Below are 12,122 nucleotides of genomic sequence, written 5' to 3' on the forward strand. Positions count from 1 at the left end.
TAAATGGTGACGGTGGTGTGTGGAAGGTACAAGAAGGTCAGCGGAAGCTCCACCTACGGGGGCATAGGAAGCAGGGGTAGAGCATTCTGTTAGCGGCAGAAGAGAACCCTAGCCTCATAAAAGATAGCAAAGGGTAAACCTACAATACATGCTAAAAGTAGACAAGGTTTAATGGATCAAAGAAAGGCTGTTTGTTACTCAAAGCACACAAACAGCGAATCAGCATGATAGTATTCATTCTGCTCACCCCACGTCTCGTGGGGAGCCTAGTGGTGACTGTGTGTGCAGTGGGTTGCCTTGTAGCTGAGGGACACAGGACCAAGGACTCAGCACCTTGTGTAGCAGACGACAGTCTTCATGCTGTGGTCACCTTGACCTACTTAGTGTCTGAGTGACCAGCTACAGAAACTGCTCAGTAACTACTGCCTTCACCCGGATGCTCTTTCAAGATGTTGTTACATCTTGCAGCTGTCTTTCTGACACCTTGCACTGGATGGTTAATAGAGACTACAACTGGCCAGTTACCTGGCTAACAGTTTATTGAAAAATTTTTTATTTCTTTATTGTGTTGAGGTAGGTTCCCTCTTTGCCCACTTTCTGAAGAGTTTTTATCATAAATGGGTGTTGAATTTTGTCAAAAGCTTTTTCTGCATCTATTGAGATGCTCGTATGGTTTTTATTCTTCAATTTGTTAATATGGTGTACCACATTGATTGATTTGCATATATTGAAGAATCCTTGCATCCCTGGGATAAATCCCACTTGATCATGGTGTATGATCCTTTTAATTTGTTGTTGGATTCTGTTTGCTAGTATTTTGCTGAGGATTTTTACATCTGTATTCATCAGTGATACTGGTGTGTAATTTTCTTTTTTTGTAGTATCTTTGTCTGGTTTTGGTATCAGGGTGATGGTGGCCTCATAGAATGAGTTTGGGAGTGTTCCTTCCTCTGCAATTTTTTGAAAGAGTTTGAGAAGGATGGGTGTTAGCTCATCTCTAAATGTTTGATAGAATTCACCTGTGAAGCCATCTGGTCCTGGACTTTTGCTTGTTGGACGATTTTTAATCACAGTTTCAATTTCATTACTTGTGATTGGTCTGTTCATATTTTCTGTTTGTTCCTTGGTTCAGTCTTGGAAGGTTATACCTTTCTAAGAATTTGTCCGTTTCTTCCAGGTTGTCCATTGTATTGGCATAGAGTTCTTGTAGTAGTCTCTTAGGATGCTTTGTATTTCTGCAGTGTCTGTTGTAACTTCTCCTTTTTCATTTCTAATTTTATTGATTTGAGTCCTCTCCCTCTTGATGAGTCTGGCTAATGGTTTATCTTTTTTTTTTTTTAATTTATTTTATTTATTTATTTTTGGTTGCGTTGGATTTTCATCGCTGCATGCGGGCTTTCTCTAGTTGCGGCAAGCAGGGGCTACTCTTTGCGACACACAGGCTTCTCATTGCGGTGGCTTCTCGTTGGGGAGCATGGGCTCTAGGCGTGCAGGCTCAGTTGCCCCACGGCACGTGGGATCTTCCCAGACCAGGGCTCAAACCCGTGTCCCTTGCATTGGCAGGCAGATTCTTAACCACTGCACCACCAGGGAAGTCCCGGTTTATCAATTTTGTTTGTCTTCTCAAAGAACCAGCTTTTAGTTTTATTGATCTTTGCTATTGTTTTCTTTGTTTCTATTTCATTTATTTCTGCTCTGATCTTTATGATTTCTTTCCTTCTGCTAACTTTGGGTTTTGTTTGTTCTTCTTTCTCTAGTTCCTTTAGGTGCAAGATTAGATTATTTATTTGAGATTTCTCTTATTTCTTGAGGTAGGCTTGTGTAGCTATAAACTTCCCTCTTAGAACTGCTTTTGCTGCGTCCCATAGGTTTTGGATCGTCGTGTTTTCATTGTCATTTGTCTCTAGGTATTTTTTGATTTCCTCTTTGATTTCTTCAGTGATCTCTTGGTTATTTAGTAATGTATTGTTTAGCTTCCATGTGTTTGTGTTTTTTACGTTTTTTTTCCCTGTAATTCATTTCTAATCTCATAGCATTGTAGTCAGAAAAGATACTTGATATGATTTCAATTTTCTTAAATTCACTGAGGCTTGATTTGTGACCCAAGATGTGATCTATCCTGGAGAATGTTCCGTGTGCACTTGAGAAGAAAGTGTAACGTGCTGTTTTTGGATGGAATGTCCTATAAATATCAGTTAAATCTATCTGGTCTATTGTGTCATTTAAAGCTTGTGTTTCCTTATTAATTTTCTGTTTGGATGATCTGTCCATTGGTATAAGTGAGGTGTTATTAAAGTCCCCCACTATTACTGTGTTACTGTCGATTTTCTCTTTTATAGCTGTTAGCAGTTGCCTTATGTATTGAGGTGCTCCTATGTTGGGTGCATATATATTTATAATTGTTATATCTTCTTGGATTGATCCCTTGATCATTATGTAGTGTCCTTCCTTGTCTCTTGTAACATTCTTTATTTTAAAGTCTATTTTATCTGATACGAGTATTGCTACTCCAGCTTTCTTTTGATTTCCATTTGCATGGAATATCTTCTTCCATCCCCTCACTTTCAGTCTGTATGTGTCCCTAGGTCTGAAGTGGGTCTCTTGTAGACAGCATATATATGGGTCTTGTTTTTGTAACCATTCAGCAAGCCTGTGTCTTGTGGTTGGAGCATTTAATCCATTCACGTTTAAGGTAGTTATCGATATGTATGTTCCTATTACCATTTTCTTAATTGTTTTGGGTTTGTTTTTGTAGGTCCTTTTCTTCTCTTGTGTTTCCCACTTAGAGAGGTTCCTTTAGCATTTGTTGTAGAGCTGGTTTGGTGGTGCTGAACTCTCTTAGCTTTTGCTTGTCTGTAAAGCTTTTGATTTCTCCATCGAATCTGAATGAGATCCTTGCCGGGTGGAGTAATCTTGGTTGTACGTTCTTCCCTTTCATCACTTTAAGTATATAATGCCACTCCCTTCTGGCTTGTAGAGTTTCTGCTGAGAAATCAGCTGTTAACCTTATGGGAGTTCCCTTGTATGTTATTTGTCATTTTTCCCTTGTTGCTTTCAATAATTTTTCTTTGTCTTTAATTTTTGCCACTTTGATTACTACGTGTCCCGGCGTGTTTCTCCTTGGGTTTATCCTGTATGGGACTCTCTGCGCTTCCTGGACTTGGGTGGCTATTTCCTTTCCCATGTTAGGGAAGTTTTCGACTCTAATCTCTTCAAATATTTTCTCGGGTCCTTTCTCTCTCTCTTCTCCTTCTGGGACCCCTATAATGTGAATGTTTTTGCGTTTAATTGTTGTCCCAGAGGTCTCTTAGGCTGTCTTCATTTCTTTTCATTCTTTTTTCTTTAGTCTGTTCCACAGCAGTGAATTCCACCATTCTGTCTTCCAGGTCACTTATCCGTTCTTCTGCCTGTTATTCTGCTATTGATTCCTTCTAGTGTAGTTTTCATTTCAGTTATTTTATTGTTCATCTCTGTTTGTTTGTTCTTTAATTCTTCTAGGTCTTTGTTAAACATTTCTTGCATCTTCTCAATCTTTGCCTCCATTCTTTTTCCGAGGTCCTGGATCATCTTCACTATCATTACTCTGAATTCTTTTTCTGGAAGGTTGCCTATCTCCACTTCATTAAGTTGTTTTTCTGGAGTTTTATCTTGTTCCTTCATCTGGTACATAGCCCTCTGCCTTTTCATCTTGTCTATCTTTCTGTGAATGTGGTTTTTGTTCCACAGGCTGCAGGATTGTAGTTCTGCTGTCTGCCCTCTGGTGGATAAGGCTATCTAAGAGCCTTGTGCAAGTTTGGAAATTTTATTATTATTATTATTAACTGAATAAGATCATGCCATTGTTGGACCATTGTTGGGGGAGGGGAGAGCATGATTCTGAATTTATTTTTAATTATTAACACATTCAAAGACCTTAATTAAAATATTAAAGCTTCATTAATTTTAGGACAAAATTACTCATTTTATAAATGACAAAGGCCCCTATTGTATAAAGCCCTGGAGCCCTGCTTAACAGAATGTTCTGGATATGGAGATGAGAAGTGTTATTTTCTTGTGTCATTTTGGTACTGTAAACTTCCTCTGCTAATTCATGTACTCCTTGTACACATGGGACTGCAAACTTAAGCTGCTTTGTCCAGCAAGATTTCCACTATATGCAGGAACTTTTAAAATGTGTGATTTTTATAAATTTCTCTGTAAAAAATAAAGTTTTGAAATTGTAACATGTTTGGGTGTGTTAGAATCTGCTCTGTGCAGGCGGCTGTCGATTCTTATTAATGCAGTTAAATAGGTTTTTGAATTACCCCTTTCAACTTTTGAGTCAAGCTGTCACTACTTATTCCTCTGCTCCAATAAATCATGTTGGTGACTTTGGTGGACTATCAAATGAGTTTCCTACTGGCTGCTATTCCTTCACTCCTCTCTTTATCGATGCCAGTCTACCAAAATTCAGCCCTCTCCTGGAGAGTGGTGTCTTTGCTTCTACCAATTCATATCATCTCTTGGGTTCTGCTTTTTCTTCTGACAGCTTTGGAATCTGAACTTACATGCTATGCCATTTTTTAAAATTTAAATTTTGAACCAATTTTATGCTTGCAGAAAAGTTGGAAGAATAGAACAGGGAGTTTCCTAACGTCCTGCCTTCACTTAGCTTCCCCCATTGTTAACATATTATTTAACCATTTGTTAGGGTGCTTTTGCCAAACCTAAGAAATTAACACTGGTACAGGATTATTAACTAAACTGCAGACGTTATTGAATTTTGCCAGTGTTTTCACTAATGACTGTTTTCTGTTCCAGGATCTGATCTGGGATCTCACATCACATTTAATTAGTCTCCTCCTATAACAATTCCTCACTCCTTGTCTTTCATGATATTGACACTTTTGAAAAATACTGGTCGTCTATTTTGTTGCTCAACTTGTTCTGGCTTTGGCCATTAGGAGCATCTTGGGTTGGCGCCTGTGTCCTTTGAATATATCCCCCTCCTTTTATGAGCACATCTTTCGTTCTGACTCGACAGGGTGTTTCAGGCTCATCTTATACTTCCTTTGCCCCAGCTCTGGGATCAGCCTCTTCTCCAAGAAGCCCTGGTTTCTTTTTATTGGAGAGTGACATTTAGAAACGCAGATCTGGGTACAATATATGCTCTTCAGTATCAGGTGTCATTACTTCTAGGCCCTTTCAGCAGACAGAGCTAGGACATATACGTATTTATACCCACACACATGCATGCCTCTATAGTTCTGTATCTATTATCTGTGTCATAAGTCGTAAGGTTATATGAAAGGTCATAAGTTTACACTAATTTCTTCTGATTCCAATCTAACACCGCAGAGTTCATTTTAGCTTTCCCCTCTTCATATGTAACTTTTCTCCTGCCCTGAGAAGCCTGGCTCTCATAGTCTTTAGTTTTACAGTATTCAGTCAAGATACCGTTTGCCGTTCTCTTCTGGTTCCGTTCTTTCTCCCCACTCAGCAGCCCTTCACTGAGGCGGGATGCATTTGCAGTACAGCTGGGTGGGTTTGTTAGTGCTTGTGTTCCCCACTGGGTCCCCACACATGCTGGTTGGTTTCATGATTTTAGTTTTTGAGTGTGTGAAGGCTGTGAGCTTTGCCAATGTTCTGATACTCAGAGGAAGGTCAGGCTGCCTCACCCCTGTTCTCCAGTTCCCATTACCCACCCCCCTTTGCCACCCACCCTATAAATAAGCCATTTCCATCATTTCTGGTTTATTCTTTTTGTTTCTTTAATATTTATTTATTTACTTATTTTTATTTGGCTGTGCCAGGTCTTAGAATTGCGATGCACGGGATCTTTGTTGCAGCACGTGGGATCCAGTTCCCCGACCAGGGATTGAACCCGGGCCCCCTGCATTGGGAGTGTGGAGTCTTAGCCACTGTGCCACCAAGGAAGCCCCATGTCTGATTTACTCTTCTTGTGTTTCTTTGGTTTTGTGCCATTTTAAACTCATCAGGTTTGTGCTAGATTGTCCAGCTGCCGTTAGGGTCACGGGCACTCTCCCCTCATCCTCAACAGCCACTCCTCCTCTGAGAGGAAGACGCCGCCACTGCTGGAAGGTGGGCCGTGTGGTTAAGCTAGAAACTTCGTGTGTTCAGCACCTTCATATTTTAACTACTTAGATATCAGTTGGTAGCATTTAAAGTTTAACTGAGATTTTATTTAACGTTTGCTAATAAAGCAGAAAGGGGATAGGAAAGAATGCACCTTTTCCTACACCGTCTTACCCACCTCCTTTAATACTAGATATTTTAGTCAATTTTTAATCACACAAATACTACATTAAATATACTCCTTGGGGGGGAAAAGAAAGCTTCACACCTAAGGATAAAGTCCCCTTTGATCGCCATCCCCCAACACAAAACAATTGTTATTATCCTTTCAGATTCTGTATACATTTCTAAACATACGTGCCTGTAGGGGAAAACATTTTATGTGTGATGCTTTTTTCCACATAAAAGGTATACTTTATCTTTCTTCAGCTTGCTTTTTTACTCATATGTGTCTTAGAAAATCTATTCATGTTGTATAGATAGCCCTGTCCCACTGTTTTTACTGCAGAGTATTTCTTGGTGACTGTCCTTGCGTGTCTCTTGGTGCACATGTGTAGACACTAAGAAGTGGAGCTGTGGGGCCGCAGGCTGTGTCACTACAGCAGATTGCTCTCCCAGGCGGCTGCCATTTTACCCTTTCCACCAACTTTGCATCAGAGGACTCGTTCCTCTGCTGGTCATCAATATTTGATATTTCCTGTGTCTCAAATTTTGGGCATTTTGAAGGTGAAAAGTGGCATTTTGTTCTCATTTGCTTTCCTCTGAAATAGTGAGGTTGAGTGTATTTTTAGCCTTTTTACATTTACTTTTCTGTGATTTGTCCATTTTTAACTGCTTTCTTTTTCTTACTAATTTGTATGAGTTACTATATATGCTAGATTGATTCATTTAACTAATACTTATTAATCAAGAGATCAATATGCATATGCCCAGACACTGCTTTAGGTGCTGGGGTAACAGCAATAAACAAGGTTTCTAATTTCACAGAACTTAAGAGGAAGTTGGACCAAAGAAAATCTAAATAAATCAGTAGGATTATGTACCTGTTAATAAGTGCTATTAAAAAATTAGAGTAATGGTAGAGAGAGGACCTGAATCAGGAGGGAGCCCCAGTTTCCCCTTCCAGACCATCCTCTGAGTGTTTGTCCGGAGGCGGGTGGTCAGGGAGGGCTTCTCAGAGAAGGTGGGGTCAGAGCCGAGATCTGAATGATGAGAAGGAATTGGCCGTGGAAGTGTCCAGACAGAACAGCATGTGCCTGGGCTCCCAGGTGGGGCTAGTGAGTCGGGGGGACATTGACAGACACAGCGAAAGTGCTTGTCAGAGACAGGTGCGCAGGAGTAGACATGAGGTCTGTTTCAGGAGGTTGTTTCTTCGGCTTCTCCTTTTCTGTCTAGGATAGGTCCCCAAAAAGAGCTTTGCCCTGGGGAATTTGTGCGTCAGGATTTGATCACTGGGTTTTGTGGTTGTTTTAAGGCATAGGCTTTTTCTTTTTAATAAAGGAAAATTTTCTGTTTCAGATTACCTAGGAACAGTACGATTTGGGGTTATCACAAATAAACATCTTGCGAAACTGGTATCCTTAGTACACTCTGGAAGTGTGTATTTACATAGACATTTCAACACATCACTTGTAAGTATTTTGAAATCACGTTTATATTAGCGCAGTGGTTCTTAACCTTGTTTGGATCACAGACGTCTTTGAGAATTGGATAAAATCTATGGATACTCTCCCTAGGAGAGTGCACATGATTTTATATTGCAAACTGAGAGTCCCTACAGTCCCTCTGTAGAGCCCATGCCCCTGGTTTAGAACCCATGCATTAGAGGGCTCTTGGATTTAACATCTAGAAATTCTGTTTATATTCTTAGATTTTGATACAGCCTTGTTAGTTTTCCTTCTTGGGTGAAATTGCAGAGTTACTCTGTTGGAGAAGTGTTACTCTGGGCCCATGTTCTCAGAGGTTAAGCTTCCTTTGGGCAGTGTTCTCTGTTCATTTGTTCCATTTATCAAGAGTAGTAATGTGACATGCTTTTCTCCTTTAGCTGATGAAATGGATTTTGAAGTTCTTGTCAAGTCACAGTGAGAAGTTGTTGGCTTTCCGCCCCAGAGAGCCTCGCTTTCCATTGTTGTCTTTGTTCCCTGATTTTATTTGCTTTCTGGTGGACCAGCCCCAACTCAGCGATTTCTGAGCTTTTGACCTGTATCCTGCTTAGTCCTGTGCTTCTGCTCTGTTTATTGCTTACTTCCTCAGTCCCAGCACTGAGTTGATTTTTCTTCAGTATTTTCTCTCTCTGACTTCATTGATGGTGTCAGTGACTTACAGGTCGAGTGAAGACCAGATCTCCTGTACCCAGTGTGTGCCCAGCCCTTTAATCCCACGCTCCCCTTGGCTCAGCGTGCAAGCCTCATGCTGTTAGACCCTCCCGGGCGGCGCCCTCAGTACCAGTCACCCTGGCTTCTGCATATCTCTATATCCCAGATGGCTTTACTTCTCGCAGTTTATATTCCCAAAGTCAAATGTATTTACGTGTGTTCCAGATAGAAATGTTGATTACGATGATTATGTTTTTTCAGACTCCCACCATCCCACTTTGGGAATCACCACTGTGATGGTTTCTCCCACCACCCACCCCACTCTCCTTGTTTCTCTGTCTAAGCTTCTTTTGACTTCATCTGCCTTTGCTATCATTTTCCTTCATCCTTCCTTTACAGCATGCTATACAACCAACATATATCATGTTTATGTATAGTAAAGGGTACTGAGGAAGAAATTTTAAATAGACGGAGAAAAGAAGGTAGGACTGAGAATGATACTGAAAAAGATATTGGGCTTACTGCATCAATTCCATAGTTTTTAAGGTTGGTTGGTTGGTGTAGCAGCAGAATTCCTTTTAGCAAATGAAATATTACTGGGATACCAGTGTTTTAAAAAAATAAAAGCAGTGGACATCTTTATTGTAAGCCAATTTAAACCTCTATTTTGGGGAGTGTAAAATATCTCATTTTGTGGAACTCTCCAAAGCATTCTGTGGGGAGTTTTGTTTGAAACCCAGTGATTTATATCACTGGAATTTCAAAAATAATTTTGTGTTGACGTACTCTTGATTATTATAGGAAAACAAAGCAAAAAATCTAGGTGTATCTCTCCTTCATTCTGTACACATAAAATGTGATCCGTGGCCTTGTACAAGTTCTAGGTCACTCATGGATTCATGCAAATATTTGTTGAGTTCCCGCTCTGTGCCAGGTGTTCTAGTCACTGAGGGTACATGTGAGCAAGGCAGATCCAAACTTCTGCCCTAACAGAGGGTCCACAGGGACCAAGTTAAACATGATTTTGCCAAGGTAAAAATTATCCTTGACTCCACCATTTCTGTTCTCTTAGAGCTCCCCTTGCGCAGGGTGGTAGAGGTCATTGTTGCCAGCAGCAGGCAGGGAGACTTATTTGTTGATAGACGAGTCTGTCTAAAGGGAAAAAGATGAACCACATGATATGGAAGTCACCTCTTACAGCTGCTTTTGCTTTTCCGAGCTGCTAGTGAGGAAGCGCTCTGTCTGGAGAAGTAGAGCCAGGGTTTAGCTGCACAGGCAGGGACAGGTCGTGTCACTGCTCTGAGCCTCATTTTCCTCACCTGTGAAGTGTGGGGTTGAGGACGGGACTGATGTGCTTTGATCCTGTCCTGCCTTTTATCCTCTGTGCGTTTGTCCTTCCCAGGTCTTTCCCAGGGAGGTCATCAACTACACAGCTGAGAACATCTATAAGTGGGCCTTAGAAAACCGAGAGACGCTCCTTCGATGGCTGCGGCCACACGGCGGCAAGAGTCTCCTGCTGAACAATGAACTGAAGAAGGGACCAGCACTTTTTGTATTTATACCTTTTAATCCCTTAGCCGAAAGTCATCCTTTAATAGATGAGGTAAGAGTCATAATGGTGAAAGGTGTCTCGTAAGGAGTCGGAGAAACTCATTAACTTAGCCTTTTCTCATTCTGCGATCAGAGTAGTTTCCCCTAGTCGCCAAGCGGCCGCCAGGAGCAGCTGCTATGTTTCTGTGGCGTTACTCCTTTCTCCTGTTAAGTGGGCAGGAGAGCCCGTGCCTTGGGTAGGACTCACCACAGCCTCTCTGGCCACATTACTGACAGCTGCTCAGGTCGGGGTGAGTCGGAGGGGACAGGGAAGGCAAACTGTGCCTCTCTGGAAAAGGACCAGATGGCCCTCTTCCTGCGGTGACGGATGCCTGGGAGAGGGGCAGAGGGGATGGACAACACAGGCAGGCTTTAGTGTGGCCTTTGGGATGCTGTTGTCGCGGGGGTTCGATCAGACTGTTGGCCCTGGCCACCCTCAGCCCAGCAGCCAGCAGCGGTGGTGGTGACCTTGGGATCCCACGATTTTCTAAACCTTGCATGTCTCACAGAGCAGTTTTCGGAGACAACCGCCATCAGGAGTCAGCCCCTCCCTGCTGCCTTTTCTGCTTCATCTGGTGCATTCACTGTCTCTGGGTGTGAGTTTATTTTATACATGGGATCGTTTGGAGGCACTTACAGAGAGCAATAACAATCAGCCGAGAGCGCCTGGGATTGCTAAATTGGATTTACTGGGGGTTTTATTTTTTCCTTCCCTCAAGGATCCCTTAATTGGCCAAAACCAATTTCAGACACAGCCAGTGCATCACTGGCCAGGCTGCCTGGGTGCTGCCTCTCCCGAGCCCTCCCCGTGAGCCTGACGGCCTGCTCTCCGGGGGGAGCCGGGAGGCCAGGCCAGACCCCTCACGGGGCTGCTCTGGGGCCTCCTTGTGGAAGTTATTACCCCTGCTGGGCGCCTTCTGAGTGAATGCTGCTACCACGGCTTAGAGGAGGAAAGAGGAGAAGATGAAATAGCTTTGTTTATTCTCTGATTAGGGAGGACTTGAAGTAATAAGACTTAATTTCTTTAGAAAATCTTCACTACACAGTTATTTTATGAACTAAGACACTCTTTCTTTACTAAGACACTCTAGTATTAAGAGCCCTTAAAGCTCTTTGTAGGAAAGGTGGGGTTTTCAACCAAGGTATTAGCCATGGTTGTGGATTTTTACTTTAACTTTTAAAGTTTCCTCCTGGAGAGTTCTGTCTTGTCTGGCTTGGGCATGTTGGGGTTCTGGGTTGGGTGGTATTTTGTGACTGGAGCCCAGTTCCTCTGGGGGGGTTGTGCTTGGATTTAGACACCTGGTGGGAGACACTTGCTTTCCAACTCTTTGTTTCTGGGTGAGTGTCTCGCCTATCTCCCCGTACTCCTCTGTCTTTGTTTATCAAGGTTTTGCCCACAGCTCCTTTCCTCCGGGCTCTTAGTGTCCCCGTGAGGTGAAGAGAGTCCCTTAATCACAGCCTGTGGTTAAACCAGGTGGCATCTTAGCAGTGTTATGGATTACTCAGCCAAGTGCAGTACGTTTCCCTGTTCATTTCAGGCCCCTTTAGAAAACGTTTATGGAGCACTGTGCCAGGGAGCCACGGTGGAGAAAGATGGAGAAGGCAGAGCCTTGGTCTCATGGTCTCGGAGGCCTGTCTGGTAGGGGAGCAAGAACCTGCTTGTAATTCAAGGCAGAGGGTGCTCAGCCCCAGGAGGAACTGGAGGAGAGTGGGTGCTGTCCCGGGAAGCTGGGGGCTGGGCAGGAGGGAGGCAGGACGGGGCTGTGGGAGGGGTGAGTGTTTGAGACAGGCCTTCAGGGGTGGCCAGGATTGTGATGGGCTGAGAGAAACTTAAGGGAAGGAATAGCCTGAGCAAAGGCACGGGGGTGGGCAGGGGGCGACGGGTTTAGATATTAGGAAATAGGACAGGTTGTATGGTCTCCATAAAGGACTGATTGAAGAAGACCCAGAAAAAAAACGTTGTAGGAGAGGCTTTTGGGTGCTTCTTTGAGGACTCCAGGATCAATCATAGCCATCCAAGTCTGATAATGGAGCGCTGTCAGCAGAGCTGTGTTACCATTATTAAAGTTTTCCTAGCAGCTGTGTTCCAGAAAAGTGAGAAGTAGGAAGATGCTGAACTTGGACGGTGGTGTTGGGGATGGG

General features: G+C 42.8%; 1 protein-coding gene across 2 annotated transcripts in view; it reads left to right on the forward strand.

Moving 5' to 3' along the window:
* Positions 1–12,122, forward strand: part of TXNDC11 (thioredoxin domain containing 11) — a 65,877-nt gene that overhangs the window by 37,462 nt on the left and 16,293 nt on the right. For both annotated transcript variants that reach the window (XM_057528514.1, XM_007188386.2), the window contains 2 exons: positions 7,594–7,706; positions 9,793–9,993. In XM_057528514.1, the coding sequence (XP_057384497.1) occupies positions 7,594–7,706; positions 9,793–9,993 (314 nt within the window). The remainder of the gene's footprint in view (positions 1–7,593; positions 7,707–9,792; positions 9,994–12,122) is intronic.

Source organism: Balaenoptera acutorostrata, chromosome 15 (genome assembly GCF_949987535.1).
Source record: "Balaenoptera acutorostrata chromosome 15, mBalAcu1.1, whole genome shotgun sequence".
NCBI lineage: Eukaryota > Metazoa > Chordata > Mammalia > Artiodactyla > Balaenopteridae > Balaenoptera > Balaenoptera acutorostrata.